The sequence below is a fragment of the Megascapheus bottae genome, chromosome 8 (genome assembly GCF_031878675.1).
Source record: "Megascapheus bottae isolate mThoBot1 chromosome 8, mThoBot2.hap1, whole genome shotgun sequence".
Classification (NCBI taxonomy): domain Eukaryota; kingdom Metazoa; phylum Chordata; class Mammalia; order Rodentia; family Geomyidae; genus Megascapheus; species Megascapheus bottae.
Window position 1 is genome coordinate 24566179 of NC_143516.1, and position 19847 is coordinate 24586025.

Consider the following 19847-nt stretch of genomic DNA (forward strand, 5'->3'; position numbering starts at 1 on the left):
CCTACTTACAAAGAATGAATGAAATGCATGATTCAATTGTCTCCATGTTGTTAATTACTTTCTAAGATGTTTCATAACAGGGCAGTGTTTGGCGTGTACTCAAAAGCTTGGAATAGTAACATCTTCAAGGACATGAGGTTCTCAGTGTTTTATTGAAAAAGATTGTGGAAGGTTGTAAAAATCTCTGTGTGTGTGTGTGTGTGTGTGTGTGTGTTTAAAAATAAAATGGGTCTGCAAAAAGTGTAAAAGGGGGGATGGACTGTGGCTAAGTCTTAGTGGTAAAGCTTCAAGTTAGAAATTGGAAGGTCCTTTTGAGGGACCTCATAGGTCATTCTGTTTGCTTCCCTGATTACACAGGGAAATTCTGTAGCCATTTTAATCATCTTGATCTTTCTATCTGAGGCTCTGTACCCCAGGGCACCATCCTACCAGCTGTCTGCCTGACTATGGCAGACCAATAACACTGCAACTCAATGGGAAGAAAGGAGAAATGGGCCCAGAGGATTTCCATGTACTTGAAAGTTAAATTAGTAGGATTCAAATTTTATGGACTAAGCTATGGAAATTAGATTGTGTTGCATTTTGTTTTATTTTATTTTGCCTGAGAGGAATTTAAAAACATAGTTATTGTACATGCAAGTATTATTTTGAATTTATAAAATAGTTTCATCTCAACCTGTATATTATGATTAAATTATTAAACAAGTAAAAGTGCTACAATTAGTGTTTTGTTTTTGTTGCGTGGGCTCAAACTAGGGGCCTTGTGCATACTATAATTAGACAAAGAAATAATTATGGTTTTCTTACAAATGGACAAAAATCTTTCTTCATCATGAGTTGCCTCATGAGACTTGGAAGTATCCTGGATGTTTTCCATGCTAAGATCTGGAGAAGGGAAAAATAGAAGAAAGAGAGGAGAGAAAAAAGGAGGTCCAGGGAAGGAAGGAAAATGGAAAGGTAGAGTCAGGAGAACAGGAAGAAAAGTTTCCAAATGACAGAGTGTAAGGGATTATCCTTAATGACTATAAAATATAATAAGTCTATATTTTCACCTTAGGAACGGGTACATTTTAAAACATATGAGCTAGGACCTGGCGGCTCACATCCGTAATTTTAGCTACACCAGAGGCAGAGAATCTGAGGATCACAATTCAAAACCAACCTTGGTAGTAAATCCTGTGAGACTCTTCTTTCCAATTAACCACCACATAGCCAGAAGTGGAGTTGTGGCTCAAGCAGTAGAGTGCTAGTTTTGAGCACAAAAACTCCAGGGCATTGTCCAGGTAAATCCTAGGACTGGTATCAAAAAAAAAACAAACAAAAAAAAAGTGAATGCGGGACCAATAACTATTTTTCTAGCGATGAACTTTCAAGAATCTTACATCTATTCTGATCTGCTTATATTTTGGCTCTTTCTTTTTGTATTTTCTCATTTTGTCAAAGTTGGTGATCATTTCATCATAGATTGGCACTGGTTTCCACACGGAAGCCCCATGTTTTATGACATCAATTTTAATCTTTAAGTAGTATGGAAGAGTATTTACTTATTTATAGTAGCACTGAGGCTTGAACTCGGGGCCTCATACTTGCTAGGCACTTGAGGTATAAAACAGTCCAAGTGTTAGTAGAGTTCTGAGGGATATCTTAGGTTCATTTAATTTTTCTTCCACTCAACGTTTGATGAAGAGCTAGTTTACAGAATAACTGTTAGATGCAGAAGGAGGAGAAAGGAACAGTTAGTGTGACCTGAGTGAATGGTGACTGGAAGATGATATGAAAAGTTCTCCAGATATTGTCCTGGGGCCATCTCAGAGGTTTACAAGGACTCTGTAAGCACTGATAAGTCAGTGAAAGTTCTTTTTGGTTTGTACCTTTTCTTGTGCCAGTCCTGGGGCTCAAACTGAGGGCTTACATACTGTCCCTGAGCCTCTAAATACTCTACCACTTGAGCCACAACACCACTTCCTGCATTTTCTGAGTAATTGATTAGAGATAAGCATCTCACATTTCTTGCCTGTCTTCAAAATGCGATCCTCAGATCTCAGCTTCTTGAGTGGCTAGGATTACATGTGTGAGCCACTGAGTCGTGGCCAGTGAAGGTTCTTAGGGAAGAAGAAACCTCTTTTGGTAGTGTTGGAATGCAGTAACAATATGCAAAATAATTTAGAGGAGGTAACAAGAAGAGAAGCTACAAATGTTGCAAGATGGAAGTCAGCACCTAATTATAGGGCTCACAATTACAGGTTGAAGCAACACTGACAGAAGCACAGCAGGGGAGGCTCCAGAGGGAGAATGGAAAAGTTGGACAACTCATTGTAGAGGGAGTGGGTGGGTAATTTAAAAAGTTGTTTTAGGGAAGATGTGTGTAAATGAAAGCTCATTATACAGATAGGAAAGAGAAAGATTGTGTAAAAAATAAACTTAAGAGTAAATATGAATGGATGAATTTTCTCACACCTTTAAACAATGAAATTGAACTTGTGTTTATGAGGAACTTTAAATGGGTAGACATCTTACAAATTAATAAAGAATACATTACTAAGTCTTTTACTAGATGTGTAGACTAGAGCAGAACATTTTTTAGGTAGGAAAAAAATTACTGTAACTTTTATAACTTTTGGGATAGTATCTTTACCAACAAAATAAAGTAGCATTTTGGTGAAAGAAAACTGAATTAACTTAGAATTCAGTTTAAATCTAACTCTGGCACTGAGTAACTGAGTTATTTTGTTCTAGGAACTGCATGTTTTCCTTTACTTTCTTTATTAATGATACATAGACATGCACATATATATGCACATACATATATATCTATATATAATGTATCTGTACATACGTAGATATAGAGTGAGACACCGAGCAAACGAGAGAGGAGAGAGAGAGAGTGAGTGAGAGCGAGAGCGCCTCGTGCGCACACACAGGCACCTAGTAAGTTCTTGATACTTAAGTCTCAGCAACAACACAACACAGCATAGTTAATATAGAGTATTTTGGTTAAAGAAGAGGCACAGCTGTCATTGAGGCTCTTAGGATGAGGGCACACAATATATATGTATACATATACATATGTATATGTGTGTATGTATGTATAGTATAAGTATGTATATATATATGTGTGTGTGTGTATAATAAAAAACAAGTACTAAAAGCCTTTCTTGTCCCCGGATAGCACAGAGTTGTCACGGGTTCAGTAGTGTCTGTTGAGTGGCTGTACAGGAAAGGGTTAAGAAAATGCTCTTACTCAAGTTACAGGAGGTTAGCAGAAATGCTCCCAGGGAAAAGACATTGAGGGAAAACTCCTTGTTTTTCAAACAAGGCTGTTAGTTCTTCCATCGAGAGGATGAGTGCCGTGCTCTGGCAGTTTGATCAGAATACTCAGAGGGCAGGGACACCGCCCCCCTCCCCCCCCCCCCCCCCCCGAGTCCCCGTCATTGAAATTGCAGGGACGAGGGGGTGGCCTGGGGGTGTGTGCAACAAGCCTGCTCTGACTCACAGCTCAGACTGGAGAGCCAGGAAGCCCTGGCCTGGAGAGACCCCGCCCCTCCCCAGCTGCGGCGGGGGGCGTGGCTGGCCCATGCTAATGAGCAAGTTGCCAGGCGAGACAGGAACTTCATTCCCTTCTGGGTCAGGATCGCAGAAATTATGCCCCTTCTCTCACCATGAGCTGGTTGTCCAATTCTCAGGGTGTTGTGCTCACTGCCTACCATCCCAGCGGCAAGGACCAGGCCGTGGGGGACAGCCAGGCAAAGGGAGGTGAGGAAGCCACCTCGAGGTAAGTGCTGGCCTTTGCAAGCCAGAACACAAAGCAAAACCTGTGACAGGGAAGTTGATGGGAGGGGGGGAGGGTAGGGAGAGAACGTAATTAATTACATGTGCACCTGGACCTAACCTCGGGCAGCAGTAGAGGCATCTGGTATGGTGTGGGGGTAGTTTACACTTTCTCTCCTCCAAGACTGAAAGACCCTGTAATTATCAAGAAGGACTGGAAAGAGCTGGGGACGTTATCTGTGAATTTATGGCCAACACACCACTTGGTTAGCAGGTGCATTCGCCAACTGCTGCGAGATCCAGTGACTGTGTTTGAAACACTTCCTAGGATGTGGAATTGTGAATGGTCTCCGGGCACCTCCACTGGAACTATTAGCTGGGAAAGTCTGCCAGGACCCAGGGAAGCTGTTCACTGTACAAGCTTTTGTTGTGAGAGTGTTTCCCCGCCATCCCCCTACCCCCTTCTCTGTGAAAGCAGACCTCTTAGGCAAAATGCCCAAGACACTGGCCTGTGGCAGTGTGCTTCACATTCTTTCTGTGTATGTGGCTTTTTCCCCCCTCCCCTCCCCTTGAACTTTCTAAAAGGAGTTTCTATCAGGAGATAGTACTCTGCTGCAGGAGTGAAATGTGGTTAATGTTAAATCGCTTTATAGACAGATGGGGCAAATGTTCTTCTATAGAACGCTGAGGTACAGAGTACTTTTCTCCCCATTCCTGTACTTTGTTCTCTCTCTCTCTCTCTCTCTCTCTCTCTCTCTCTCTCTCTCTCTCTCTCTCTCTCTCTCTCTCTCTCTCTCTCTCTCTCTCTCTCTCTCTCTCTCTCTCTCTCTCTCTCTCTGTGTGTGTGTCTCCCCTTTCTCCTCTTCTTAATGACCTTCTTATTAGCAGAACTTTTTTTTAACCTCTAGTCTTAGATATAAATTCCAAATATTGGCCTGGAAGATTGCAAAGAGCAAATACTAGCTTCATCTCTTGGGAGGCTAAATGAGTTGTTCATAAGTTCATTTCCTCCTTGATGTTTAATGTGATAATAAAACTGTCTTTGTTCTTAGATGACTGATGCCTATGCCTGAAGCTCAAATAATGCTGCCTTTCATTTGTTTTCAAATCCTCAAATATGGAGCATGGGAAAAACAACAAACAAACAAAATGAATCCCAAAGGAATGGCAGTAATATTCCAGGTTGGATGGAGGCTAATCAAAACTTTTTTCTTTTTCTTTTTCCTTTCTTTCTTTTTATTTTTCTAGTTCTGGGGCTCAAATTCAGGGCCTGGGCACTGTCCTTGGACATATTTTCTTTCTTTTTTTTTTCTCAAGGCTACTTCTCTGCCACTCAAGCCACAGTGCCACTTATGGCTTTTTCTGTGTATCTAGAACCAAGGAATTGAACCCAGGGCTTTGTGCAGGCAAGCTGAGCATTCTATCAATAGGCTATCCTCCTGGTAAAACTTCTTTCTTATAAGTTATCCACAGTATATATTCCACTGTATGAATTAATTTCCAAAGATCACAGGGAACTGGTAGTTTCTGCTTGACATGTGTTACCATTTTATTTTCTGTTTAAAATATTTTCTGTGAAAAAAATTATAAATTGTTTTCATCCATTTCTCTTTTGGTGTACAGTACAATATTCGCAGTCTCTCAGCAGAAAGCATTCCCATTCCAGTCATCATTTGGTTTCTATATTGCCCGGCCCTATTGTGCAAACTCAGCAGGTTCTTTAATGACTTTAGGCAGAGCAGCCCAAAGATAGACACATTGGTTGTGTAAGTGGAGAAGAATCAAGGGTCCTGGCATCCAAACTCTTTTTATTTCACTGTGAGAATTCCAACTGCTGGGGATCCTTAGGTTATGGCAAAGTCTATCATTCTAATCTTTTGCCTGGGGCTGTTCTGTGTTGTTTGTTGTGGGTAGTTTATACTTGAATAGGTTGAGCAAACAAAGAAAGGAATGGAACATTCTCAAGCTATTGCTGAAACAGAACCTAGAGGCACTGAAGGGTAAATTGGGCAATGGTCCATGAAGTGAGGTGATTGCTCACTTGGGGCCACAGCTCCAGGTTGGGTCCCAAAGACTACTCCTGCTGATTGCCATGTGGCTTGGCCCATATGAACATGGGTCATGATTATCTAGGGCTAGTGATTGTTTTTGTTCGTTGGAGAAGAGAGCTTGATGTGAGGGATGGGAGTACAGACAGGAGAGTCTTCACTAATTTTTTACTCTTACACACAGAATAATTTTATGAAATAAATTAATGCAACTTTGGGAAGTACATCGTTTCACCTAGAAAGTTGAGATACTGGGATTCACACTGGGATGGGTTGAATGGAATGAAGAGGATAATCGGTAATGATCTCTAGGTATGGTAATGATGACAGAATTTGCAGGACTTTGGTTCTGATTGGGTTGATTAGCTGGTCATTTAAGCATTAGGAAGTTGATCTAAGGAAATATTTTGATGGCTTGTTTTATAAAGCTCTTTGAAGAGAGGAAAAAACTCTCAAAAAGAGGCTAACCTAGACTTTGTATTCCCTCCTGACTATTTAAAAGTTGCTAGACATAGATAATATTCTGACCTTGTTTATCACAAGATAAATCTCCTTTAAATTATCTTTATTTTGATTAAACATTTGATTTAGTAAGACAATCTGATATATATATATATATATTTAATGCAATTTAGAAAGTAAGGTTAAGTCTATAATTTAGGATATTTATACAAAAAGTTTGAGTTTTTCTTTTAGCCTTACCAAGGTTTGTTTCTTAAAAAAAATTTTAAACTTAAAAATTCTACTTGTTCTTATAGAGGTGATGTACAGATAGATGGGTTACAGTTACAAAAGTCGGGTAAAGAGTACATTTATTTTTGGACAATCTCATCCTTTGCCTTGCTCTCTCCCAGTTTTTCCTTCCTGCCCCCACCTACAAGTTGTGTAGCTCATTAGCAATACTTACGAACTTTTTTTTAAAAGTTGTTTTTGTCTTCTAAGAAATTATTGAAATCTATTGGTCGAAAACTCCTTCCATTTCACTATTTCTCCTTATCAGAACACTCTCATTGTATGCCAGATTTAAAAAAAATTTCTTCACCCTTCTAGTTAGAGCCTCCCAACGACTCTCAAAACGTTATTTTTATTTCTGTAGGGACATGTGAGTTGTTTAATGTTGTATCCACAACGAATCAGGATTTGGAGACACATGTTAACATTATTTGTTTTAGCTTGCTTTTGCAGAGGCCAATGTTTCCAAAGAAAGCCACTTTTTGATGTGTGGCTATATTTATGAGACTTTATTTACTCTTTTCCTTTCCAAGCAAGCTTCAGCAAATTTGCATTGGGAAAAAAGACAGCTTTTCAAAGAATATAGTATTCAGACTATTTTTAACTATTCTGTTGACTTTATCATCAGCTTAAGAAAAACTGTTCTGTTTGCTTTGTATTTTTTCATATTTTAATACTAATGTCAGTGTTTTTTTCTTTCTTCTTCTTTTTTTTTTTTTGCTAGTCTTGGGGCTTGAACTCAGGACTTTGGCACTATCCTTGCTGAAGGCTAGCACTGTGCCACTTGAGCCACAGTGCCACGTCCAGTTTTTCTGAATATGTGGGACTAAGGAATCGAACCAGGGTGTTGTGCATGCTAGCTGAGCATTCTACCACTAGGCTATGCTTCTGGCCTAGTGCTATTATTGTATTTTTTGTTTTTTGGTTGTGGGATTTGAACTCTGGGCCTGGGCACTGTCGCTGAGCCCTTCAACTGAAAGCTATTGCTCTACAACTTGGGCCACAGCGCCATTTCCGGTTTTCTGGTGGTTAATTGGTAATAAAAGTCTCATGGACTTTCATGCCTGGGCTGGTGTTGAAGCCTGATCCTCAGATCTCAGCCTCCCGAGTAGCTAGGATTACAGATATGAGCCACCAGTGCTTGGCTTCTTATCGGAATTTTTAACTCTTGAATAATTCTCTATTGGAATGTCTTGCTTAAGCAAATGTGTGAGATTCCTTATGTAAGACCTTGCTAATTCCATTTACCATTGGTGTTATGTAGGAAATCAGGAGGAATTTGCACTGTGTGACATACTTGAAGCCCAGGATTCAGAACAATTTACCTGACTTCATATCCTGTGCTTCTCAGTCATGAGAAGCGTGCTCTAGGACAAGCTATTTAACTCGTATTGAACTTCATAATGGCACTTACCCCATTGGAATGGTTAAATGGATGATCCATGTAAAACTTGTTGGACCATGTCTGGCTCATAGCTCATTGCAACTTCCCTTAGCACTAGCTGAAGACAATGACAGAGATTATCACACTCTGCAACATCTGGAGCCTTCTGTGTCCACTCTCAGGAGCATTTCTAGATGTCTCATTTGTCATGTGTTAAGAAACATGATGTACGGGCTTACCTAAGAATGATATATGTGAAAATTACAGCATGGTATCAAAGGCCTTCAAGGTCTGAAAGGCACTGGAAATGTCTTGGATCCCCGATGGACAGTTCAGTCTGCAAACATTGACTTTTATGACAAGATGGAATGTGGTAGCCTGGACTTCCCCTGACTCCAGAAGTTCCATTTTTCACAGTATCTCAAGTGGTAGAAGGCTGTATCTGTAGAGGCTTTATTGTGGTCCCACACTCTCCCTCAGCTGTTGGATTATAAAATAACCCTTCAAGCTTTTCAGGTGCCAGTGGCTCAACATCTTTAATCCCAGCTACTCTGGAGACTGACTGAGATCTGAGGATTGTGATTTGAAGCCAGTCTGAGCAGAAAAGTTTGTGAGACTTTTATCTCCAATTAACTCCAAAAGTCCTAAGTGGAGCTGTGGGTCAAGTGGTAGAGTGCTAGCCTGGAGCAAAAAAGCTTAGGGAGAGTGACCAGGCCCTGAATTCAAGCCCCAGGACTGGTACCAAAGGGAAAAAAATACCCATTCAGACAGCCAATTTTTCCATATGTAATCCCAGTGCTTATACTAAGTATCAGTTGTTCAGGTTCTAATGTTATAATGGGAAAGCAAAGTGTATTAGTTTGCTTTTCCAAGACAAAACCCTAATATAATGGAGTAAGGATTGAATTAGACTCATTGTTTCTGTCATTCCAGTTGTTTCAGCCCCATGGCTTTAGGCCTGAGGTGAGGTTGAACAGCTTTGACATCAGGAACACGCAAGAGAGGAAACTGTTCATCTCATGACAAACAGAAAGCTGAGAAAGTTCAACAGAATGAGGTCCAGAACTAGATACTACTGGGTAACTTGGTTACCCCCAAGAAACCCATTTCATCTAACAGGGCTGTATCTTCTAAAAGTTTTCTTCACTCCCATATTAGTACTACAGGTGGGGATCAAGACTAGCCTTCAACACAAAAATTTGTGGAGATTTCATATTGAAGCTCTAACAAAGAATGACATTTCAGTGTGTGTGTGTGTGTGTGTGTGTGTGTGTGTGTGTGTGTGTGTGTGTGTCTTGGGTTAAAAAAGAAGATGAGAGGAGGAAGCCCTGTGGGTAGCTAGCAGCCCAGAGCTGTCAAGGTTGTAAGAGTTCAGGAGTATAGGGATCATAAGCCTGAACCAAAGATCCAGAGAAACAGTATCTCCTGCGTGGAGTCAGGGATGGGGTAAGCAAGCAAGATGAGACCTTGTAGAGTACTTGGGTACCTGGACTTTGAGCTTAAAGCAAGATGAAAAGATGGGGGAGGGTTTTGTGGAAGAACAGAGTAGATTTTGGTTTCTACAGATTCCTCTGGTGTAATGTGGAATGTCAGTTGCAGAAAGGGCAACACCACACAGGTGGTGAAGGTGACTTGGGCCACAGTCTCAATTACTGCCGAAATAGAGGGAGCGAGTGAGGAGCTCTTAGGAAAGCAGAATCTGCAGTATTTTCTGATGGCAGTGGTCTTTGATGACGTTTTTATGTCAAATGATTTTCCCAGCTGACGTTCCATTGTTTCTGAATTGGCCTTATTTAGGAGGACTGTGATTTTCGTGTGTCTACTTAAAGTTTACTTTAACCTGGGCACTGATGGCTTACGCCTGTAATCCTAGCTTCTGGGGAGGCTGAGAGCTGAAGATTGTGTTTCAAAGCCAACCTGGACAGGAAAGTCTATGGAACTTATTTCCAATTAACGATCAGAAAAACCAGAAGTGGCAAGGTGGCTCAAAGGTAGAGCACTAGTCTTTAGCAAAAGTGCTCAAGGACAGAGACTGGGCCCTGAGATCAAGCCTCACAACTACTACCACCAACAAAGTTTACTTTATAGAATTTATTAGTTTATTCCTCACAAATTATGAATTTATACTTTGGAATTTACCCATTCTGCCCCTATAAAATCTGCTACATTTGCCTTGGTTTCCATTTTATATTTCTTCTTTCTTTCACTGTACATGTTCATGGTCATTCTTTTCTCTAAATGGGGCTTGCTTTTATGTAAAGATTTATAATTGCTCTTCTTGTGTGTGTAGCATGTTCTCTTAGTAGTTCTCATAAGTATTAAAGCAAAATGAGCTCTCAACAATTGGTGCTTTTACTAAGATAAGCATGATTTTTACTGGACTCCATGGCAACTAGGTTTAAATCAATTTTATAATTGGACCAACCATCGGAATGTAGGATTCTTCCCCCTTATTTTTCAGTTCTCCCCCCCCCCCCCCCCGCCCCAGCTAGCTGTAAATATCAGTGTCATTCACACAGAAGAATCCAGCATCCTAGAGGCCAAGGCTGCCACAAGTGACAGTGTATATTCCCAGGCTTCTTGATCATGAATGAGGTGGCACTTCTACGTGCTGCCTTTTCTCCCGTGCCTTTTCTTGAACTCACCTGTGCTGTAGAGTCCTGTCTCTTTATGAGGCATTGCTGTAAATGTGGTTTTGAAACTCTGGGTCTTTGCTCATGGAGCTAGTGCTTGTTAGTGGGATGCCCACCTCATTGTGTTGGGGGAAGGGAGAGGGAAAGAGTGGTAGGATAAGTCTGATGGTCTTCCTCTCATTGACTATCCTGGTCCACACTTTTTCTTTCATATAAATACTTTCATATGGATGGTTTGTCATAACAGTTTTTTTTTCTCGCTATGATATGTCATAGGCTTTTCATTATGACAAAAGGAGATGAAGTAGAAGAAGACCTAACATTTGAAGAGAGTACAAATGAGTCCAGGGGCCAGAGAGGATGAGAGCAGGGGACACGGAAAATATGTGTGTATCCTTCTGATATGATTGTCTGATTTCAGAGCTTATCACTGTTAAGTAGCAAAGTTTTTTTTTTTTTCACCACAAGATGTGAACAGAAATCATGATGACCTAAGAGGAGGTCACTACCTCTGGAATGTTCTATACTAAAGTCACTAACTAGCTTTTTTTTTTTTTTTTTTTTTTTTTTTTTGTGGGTCATGGGCCTGGGCGCTGTCCCTGAGCTCTTCAGTTCAAGGCTACCACCCTACCCTTGAGCCAAGCCCCACTTCCTGTGTTTTCTAGAGCTTAATTGGAGATAAAAGTCTCAGATCCCTTTGTGCTTGGCCTGGCTTTGAATCTTAATCTTCAGATCTCAGCCTCCTGAGTAGCTAGAATTACATGCTAAGTAGCTATTGAAAGAGTAGGAAACCTCATCTCTCTCCTCTCCTTTTCCTCTTCCTCTTCCTCTCTCTTTGTCTCTTTCTCCCTCTCTGTCCCTCTCTCTGACTCTCTCTATGTCTCTCTTTCTCTCTGCCAGTCCGAGGCTTTCAGCTCAGGGCCTGAGCACTGTCCTTGGACTTTCTCAAGGCTAGAGCTCTACCATTTGAGCCACAGAACCACTTTTGGCTTTTTCTATGCATGTGGTACCAAGGAATTGAAACTGGGCCTTCATGCATGCTAAGCAAGCACTCTACCACTAGGCCAAACTCCTGGCCTGAAACCTCATCTCTTTACGTTTACATTTTATAGTTTTCATTGGCTAGGAAAAACAACACTTAACATTTCTTCTAGGGAAATGGGGCTCGCTCTTCTGCTCTTGGTGACTGGTTATGTGTCGGTATCTGGTCCCAGACCTTCTCTCTTTTCAAGACATTCTTTTCTGTACCTAGACTTTCTACCTGAGCATGATGCTGTTCAGGTGCCCGTTGAACATCTGACTCATTACTTTATCTCACATTTCAAAAAGTGCATCCGATTTTTCTCCCTTAAGTCACTCTAGGTTGTTTTTAGACAGCATGTACTGTGGGGTAAACAGATTCCTGCAAGAAGGATGTGGCATCACTTGCTAAAATGTGTAGGACACCATCCATTTATCTCTTTCCTCATCTGTGAAGTCAGTAAGAATAATGCTGTGTCTCTTGTACCAGGTTAATCATAAAGCTGAAGAAAATAAAAGAAACACATTACTACTAAATTATTTTCAGTACGATTTCTTAAATTTTCTCCGATGTTTTACTCAACCTGAGTTATCATACTGATTTTTTAATTTTATTTTATTTTTTCCAGTTCTGGGCCTTAAACTAAGGGCTTGAACACTGTCCTTGGGCTTTCTCAAGGCTCTTAGAGATCTGTCAGTTGAGCCACAGCACCACTTCCAGCTTTTTTTTTTTTTCTATGTTTTTGGTATCGAGGAATTGAACCCAGGTCTTCATGCATGCTAGGCAAGCACTCTATCCCTAGGCCAAATTCCTGGCCCACCAAACTTTTGTTTAATATGTATTTTACTTTTTTACTGTTTATACTTTGTTCTAAATTTATAGTGGGGGGAATTTCATTGCAATTTTTCTTCTTTTTTTGTGGAAGATATATATCTGTACACTTAAAGCCTTGTAAAATGCTAGTTTCACTCTGAGCTGTTCGAAAAAGGTTGAAACAGTATATGAGGGAGGAGGAATAGTGAATGTACATGTATAGTTTGAAACCAACTGCTTGTCTACAATCACACTAAGATTGTGATTGTAGACAAGTTAATAAATGTTTTAGAGCTTCAGTATTTTGTTTTTCTTCTTCTTCCAAATCCTGGAGATACCAGTACCTAACTCAAGAGTTATTAAGAGGTTTGATTTACCATGTGTAACATTTGGAGAAGAGTGCTTGACACAAAGTAAAAGATACTTCCCATCCTGATAGAAAGGCAAGAGCTGTTAAATGCTAGTGAATTAATCTGAAAGTAACAACGAAAGCATTTGTGAAATTAATTACATAGTTTGGAAAGTGAATGCTTTCTTTACTACCTGTATCATTTACTAAAAAAAATTACCTTGGAGTGAATTGTGAATTATGTATCTCAGGTCATTTTAATTACTTGAAAGAATGCCAAAAATGTAACCAAAGGAGAACTTAAAAGTATTGAATTCAGACTCAGAGGACTATTTTAAATAGCATTTATATTTTAGTTTGGAGACATGCTAATTTATAAATCTTATGGTACCATTAGTAAACCTAGAAGTGATCTGGTGACATTTAGTATGGTTAGAGTCATTGAGAAAGGGAAAATCTTGTATTCATTTTTGCCTTTAAAATAATACCTTGCATACTTTATGAAATCAATTGTTGATCTGAGAAGCAAAGCTTCATAGAAGAGAGCTAAGTATGTGTAAGTGTTATATTCATAGTACATATCTGGGGATATACTTCCCTCTCCCCCAGTTTAATTCCTCTTGAATCCCCCCTTGCCTTTCCCATGTAGTACAAAACTTTGAAAACTACTGTTAGATCTTTTTCTCTTTGCATAGACCTTAAATGTCTGTTGTACATTTGGCTGTATGTTTAGAAACTGTCTTCTTCCTGCCCAGCTCTTCTCACATCTCTCCCTGTAATTGTCTTTGTGAGTTGCTATACCCCTCATAGCTCCTGCTTACCTGTAGTTCACAGATAAAGATGATTTGTATGCTGACTAGGCCATCACTTTTGTGGAAATGCAAGTAACTAGAGGAAGAGAGAATAGAGATGAAGGCATTTTCCATAGTGGTAGAGAGGTGGAAACAGCAGAGAATAATCTTTCAATTCAATATAGCTACAATTTCCCCAATTCTGCCATGTTAGGGATTAAACACCTACATTCTTTTTAGTCAGGACATTCAAAATGACACTTGCTTCAGCATTGTTGCTGTGTGAAAGTATGATCTTGATTCTAAGTAAGAGATTTAGAAATAAAACTTTTAATCTCAAAATCTTCACAATTAAGTTGGAGGTTATTTTCAGTATGGGCCTCCCCCCCTCCCACACCTCTCTCTCTGTCTCTCTCTGGGCTGGAACAGGGCATGGGCACTGTCTCTGAGCTATTTTGCTCAAGGATAACACTCTACCACTTTATCAATAGCTCTACTTGCAGCTTTTTAGTGGTTAATTGGAGATAAGAGTTTCTTATCTCCATGAACTTTTCTGACTAGTCTGGCTTTGAATCCTGAGCCTTAGATCTCAGCCTTCTCAGTAGCTAGGATTACAGTCATGAACCACTATTGTCGGGCTATTCAGTATTTCATTGTTAGCTCCAGGGTCTTTTCAAAGTGAGAAATTAATTTCCTGCCTTTAGTTTTATTTTACTTGTATGTAATGTCCTTTGCAAGGTACTTTCCCAAGGTACTGTACATACGTCAATAAATATACTTTTCCACAGTCCTGAACATGATTATCTTCTGTTGGCACTCATGTATTTGTATACATTTGTTCTTTTGGAAGATTTAAGAAAACGGAAATGACATATATTCTTGTGATACTAGTTGAGTTGTAGAACTGATCTAATTAATTATATGAAATGAGAAATGCCTTAATAGCATTCTGGTCAAACACTTATCTTTCTTACTGAAAAGAGTTTTGAAGTGACCTGGTGTAACTCTGAATGCTAGAGCTTATCACATACCACCTGTATTTGAAGAATAAGCAGGTATTATATGGAATTGATGAATAGCATCAAATGAAACTTGGAAAATTCAAAATATATAAATATAAACTATCTTAAATTTTAAATTACTAAAATACCTATACCTTTTAACTAAATCCTTGTGAAAGTATTAATAGAGTATATTTGAAAGATCTAGACGATTTTTAGCTTTGGAGTTATAATAAAAATTCAAATAGAATTCTAATGTAACTTTCCTAGAAGCACAGATACCATTTTGCACAGATACCATTATTTTAATAAAAGTTTTCTTTCTTTTTTTAATTTTATTTTTTAAGTTCTTTTTTAAATAAAATTGTAATTTAGAAGTTTTCTTAAAAATATTTTTTTGTTGAGTAACTGCAATTTAATGTTGACCAAGGAAAAGTAAGTTTGACACTGGCAGTTATAGGAAATTATTCTATTTATAGGTGGTCTAGAAACATGTAACCTGATTAATGCATTCTATAATTAATGTTTTTACTAGAGTTACGATGTGCATGCTTGTTCATTGTTTCTCTCCAAAGAATACAGTCAAAGCTAGAGCCTATCATCTGATAGAATTTATTTGGCTGAATATAGAAGTAAATGTATTTTACCTTATTTTTAAAAAGACTGTTGACAGGGCTGGGAGTTTGGCCTAGTGGTAGAGTGTTTGCCTAGCATGCATGAAGACCTGGGTTCGATTCCTCAGTACCACGTACATAGAAAAAAGCCAGAAGTGGTGCTGTGGCATAAGTGGTAGAGCTCTAGCCTTTAGAAAGCCCAAGGACAGTGTTCAGGCCCTGAGCCTAAGCCCAGGAATGGCAAAAAGAAAAAAGAAAAAAAAGGCTTGATAATTTTTTGTTTTTGTTTTTGCTAGTCCTGAAGCTTGAACTCAGGGCCTGTGCACTGTCCATGAACTCTACCATTTAAACCACAGCACCACTCCTGGCCTTTTCTGTTTATGTGGTACTTAGAAATAGAACCCAGGAATTCATGCACTAAGCCACATTCCCAGCCTGATTTTTTAAACTATTATTCTTTGTCAACACTTTTTCTTATTTTGCTTTGTCTTTGGACAGGTTTCACTGTTCACTGTTGTCCTGGAACTCACTACTGTCCTCCTTACTCTATTTCCTGACTGCTGAGTTTGCATATATAAATCACTATACCCAGCTCCATGGTTATTTGTTCTTGAAAATGAGGATATATTCTGTAGTATTTCCAGGCTAAATTTTTTTGAATTACGTATTTGAACAATTCTACATTGTAACGTAATCATAATCACTAGATAGATTTAGGTAATTACAGAAACATAGTAACTCCTTGCTTCCATTTTGTAGAATAATAATTTTTGCTGAAGAATTGATGGCATCTTGGTAGATTATATAATAAATGAATGTTGGAGATGAGTAGGAAAGTTCAGGCCTCAGCAAACTCTTGGGTTTTGATAGTAAATATTGGCTATCATTAAAAAAAATACAAGGTAAGAAAAAAAGCTTTCTGACTACAGGCTGTGTCTGAACCTGGAACTACCCATTTATGGTTTATATCTTGAAGGGCCAGGCAGTAGTTTCAAGTGTCCATATTTGTGAAACTTAGCATCCCAAAACCTAGTTGCTAAAAAGAATAATCTTCCGCCAGTCTGTAGACTCGCACTTTGCTGAGGGTGACCATGCAGGGTGGGTTGAGACAGGCTTCAGGAGTGCCATGAGAGGCCCTTTCATAAGTGCATTTGGCATCTCAAGTGGCTGGGCATCTCTTTCTCAAGCAGTTTCTCCACCCAGCTAGCTTAGGCTTCCTCTTAGCATGACAGTATCACAGGAGTCCAACTTGTTTGGACCCAGCCTTAGAAGTCACTCACTTGTCATTTGGTTGTGTTCTTTGTGGCAGACTTATTATAGGCCACTTCAGACTTAAGAACATGGAGGAATGGAATGACCCTTTCAGTAAGGGAATGACCTGTACACAGTGGACGAGAGTTTATGGTAGCCACCTCTGGCCATGAGCTATTTTGTTGTCATTCCAGTTTCTCTCTACCTGACACTGTCTGCTTTGCTGGGCCTGTTGACAGCTCTCTTTATACAGGAGACTGTCCAAAGGAGATTTGCTTTACATTTGCCCATCAGTAGACACACATGTGCATGTATCCTTCTGACTTGCTTAGATCAGTAAATTTATATGAAGATTTTTTTTCTGTTCATTATGAATACAAATGCCTTAAGTGGGAGCCTAGAAGTATTTTTCATTCCCACACCTCAGTGGATTCAACTATATTTGTAAATGGGTTGATATTTGGAAGTCTTGTATTTCTCTTGTTTATAGGGCAGTTTTTCCTCAAAATATTACCCTTGATTCTCCAAAATGCTTATCAAAACATTATGTAACTTTGAAAGTTGATTTTAGGCATAGGTACCAGTTTGAATTTGCAGAAAAAAAAATAGAGTACAGGGAAAATAAGGTAACTTTTTTTTTTTTTGCCAGTTCCAGAACTTGAACTCAGGGCCTGTCACTGTTCCTGAAATTCTTATGCTCAAGGCTAGCACTCTACTGCTCGAGGTGCAGCACCATTTCTACCTTTGTCTGTTTATGTGATACTTTTTTTTTTTCCCCAGTCCTGGCCTTAAACTCAGGGTCTGAGCACTGTCCTTGGGCTTTCCTCAAGGCTAGAGCTCTACCACTTGAGCCACAGCACCACTTCTGTCTTTTCTGTGTGTTTGGTGTGTGCTAGGCAAACACTGTTCCACTAAGCCAAGGCCCATGTGGTAGTATTTTTAAAGAACATGACAGAGACTAGAACTTGGAAAGTTCTCAAATGCTAGCTAACTTTTATTCTTTGAGGTGTAATACATTGAGGTGCTTCTTCCATTTGCTGGTGACTAAGTTGCAAAAGTGTCTTGTTTGTTTACATTCATTAATTTTTTACTCTGAGAAATTACTGGACATAGATGTAGTACTTTGGAAAACATACTTTATTTGTCATTATGCATTGTATATGGAGAACTTCCCAGGGGTTATGTAAAAATTTATTGCTAGTACTGAGTTAATTCTCTATACAGTAGTTGTATTTCAGCATTCAGTAACTCTTATCAATGGCCTTTTCAATGGTATTGTGATAGGATTTCCTGTCTTTCTCGCTTAGAAGATTTTTCTTTATTGTGTTTTATTGGGAAACTCTTATTTCTTGCCATACTTCCTGTAGACTTACTAGGACTTCTCTGAACTCTGCAGGAAAAAGAGTTTTTCTCTTAAAAAAAAGTATTGTTTTTGAAACAGTACTTTAAGATGGGAAGATGTTTATATTTCTTTGTATCTTTAACTTAAAGACTTCCCTGTTTTGTGGGAAGTTTATAGAATATACAAATTTAAATCATTTATAGACAGCAATGGTAGTATACTGTAGTTGACTTGATTCCTGAGATATTAGTGTCATTTAGAGGGATATGTTTTTTTTATTATCATTTTTTTTCTATCTCCAATGCTACAAATGGGGAAAATCATATAATTTCTACTTTGGAGGACAGGAAAGAGATAAAAAAAATTTTTTTTAGATTAGTGTGAAGCTTGAAACTTGGAGGCAAAGGCTAGATTACAATAGTCATTTATAGTATCTCAGGAGAGATTAGCACTTTGTTTATCTGCTTAAAGTAAGATTTCTCCCATAAATAAATTACTGTTAGGTTCTAGTTATGTTAGGTTCCAAGTTGTATGTAGCACACTATGAAGAAGTCTTATATAAAAAAAAAAGTTTATGGGCTGGGAGTATAGCCTAGTGGTAGAATGCTCACCTAGCATGCACAAAGCCCTGGGTTTGATTCCCTGGAACCACATACACCGAAAAAGCTGGAAGTGGCACTGTGGCTCAAGTGGCAGAGTGCTAGTCTTGAGCCTGTCTAAGGACAGTACCCAGGCCCTGAGTTCAAGCCCTAGGACTGGCAGAAAAAGTTTATGACTGGACGCTGAAGGCTTATGCTTATAATACTAGCTAGTCAGAAGGCTGAGATCTGAGGATCACAGGTTGAAGCCAGCTTGAACAAGAAATTTATGAGCCACCCAAGAGCCCGAAGTGGAGCTGTGTGATTCAAGTGGTGGAGTGCCAGCCTTGGGCAAAAGCTCAAGGACATCAGCAGATCCTGATTTCAACCCCCAGGGTGAATGGTTTATGTTCCAGTATTAGGATATATACAGTGCTGCAGATCTACTCTCCAGAAAGCATTTTCAGTCTCGAGAAGATACTGGAGATTTTTCTGCAAGTGGCATATTCCAAATCTGCTTGACATTGGAACATTTAGATTTTGCTGAATATTTACTACCAATATTCTTAGGAACATATAATCTATGAAATTTCAAAATCTTCAAGTCTCTTTATAGGTGGGAAATATCAGATATTGTGTATTTTAGAATTAGGAAGTCATTTTGTGCTCTTTTACAGTAAATATCTAAAAAAAAAGTTTAAATTCCCCTTCTGCTGGCCATTTTATAGACTCAGGTATACCTGAAGAGTCTCCTCTGCTTGATTAACTTGTTCTTACACTGGAATGGTTTGTACTTTTAATCAACCCAGTTCTAGCTTGGCAGGCATGGTAGCACACACCTGCAATTTCAGCACAAGCTATATGCAAGAAGCTGTCTCTAAAACAGTAACAACAAAAACAAACTAGAATAACAACAGCCAAGCTCCATAGAACATCATTCTTTCAGAAACGGAATATTTCCCAAATCCAATATGACCCAAATCAAATCTGACATTTTCAATGTAATGTGGAAGAAGTAACTTTAGTGACTTCTTTTTTGTATAATATGGACATGTTGAAAACATGTAGTGTCAGTGATGATGTATGGACCATGTTACTGTCTAGAGGCAACAGGTAATCTTTCTAATGTTTCTTCAGTAGAATTTTAAGTGGTTTTGCATTTAACTGTGACAATTATATTTATATAAGTACTATTGTCATAATGTTGTGTGTGTGTGTGTGTGTGTTTCAGAACTGGCTTGTGTCTTGGATAGATGTGGTATGTTGTTTTTTCCCTGAAAGGATTGGACAGTCTTGGTGCTTTCTTGGAGAATATTGTTTTCAGGTGAGAGTCATTGTAATAAGTGTTAGCTCTTAGCCTTAGTTCAGACAATCTAGTTAGCTAAATAGTATTAGCATCATTTTCTAGACAAAAAAACAGTAGTGCAGGGATGTGAATTAAGTTATCAGAGGTTGTCCTGCTAATAAATGACAGGGCTAGAATTTGATATTTGGACATGGGTAATATAATGTCACTATGCTA

General features: G+C 38.9%; 1 protein-coding gene across 4 annotated transcripts in view; it reads left to right on the forward strand.

Moving 5' to 3' along the window:
* The window catches only part of Arhgap18 (Rho GTPase activating protein 18), a 178555-nt gene that overhangs the window by 43153 nt on the left and 115555 nt on the right, over window positions 1–19847 (forward strand). The window contains exon 1 of one of the 4 annotated variants that reach the window (XM_090338144.1): window positions 3602–3772. The exons of 2 other annotated variants lie outside the window; for them this stretch is intronic. In XM_090338144.1, coding sequence (XP_090194270.1) covers window positions 3660–3772 — 113 coding nt within the window. In that variant the 5' untranslated portion in view covers window positions 3602–3659. Of the gene's footprint in view, window positions 1–3601; window positions 3773–19847 lie in introns of those variants that run through there. One more of the 4 variants, XM_090338143.1, reaches the window with a different exon arrangement.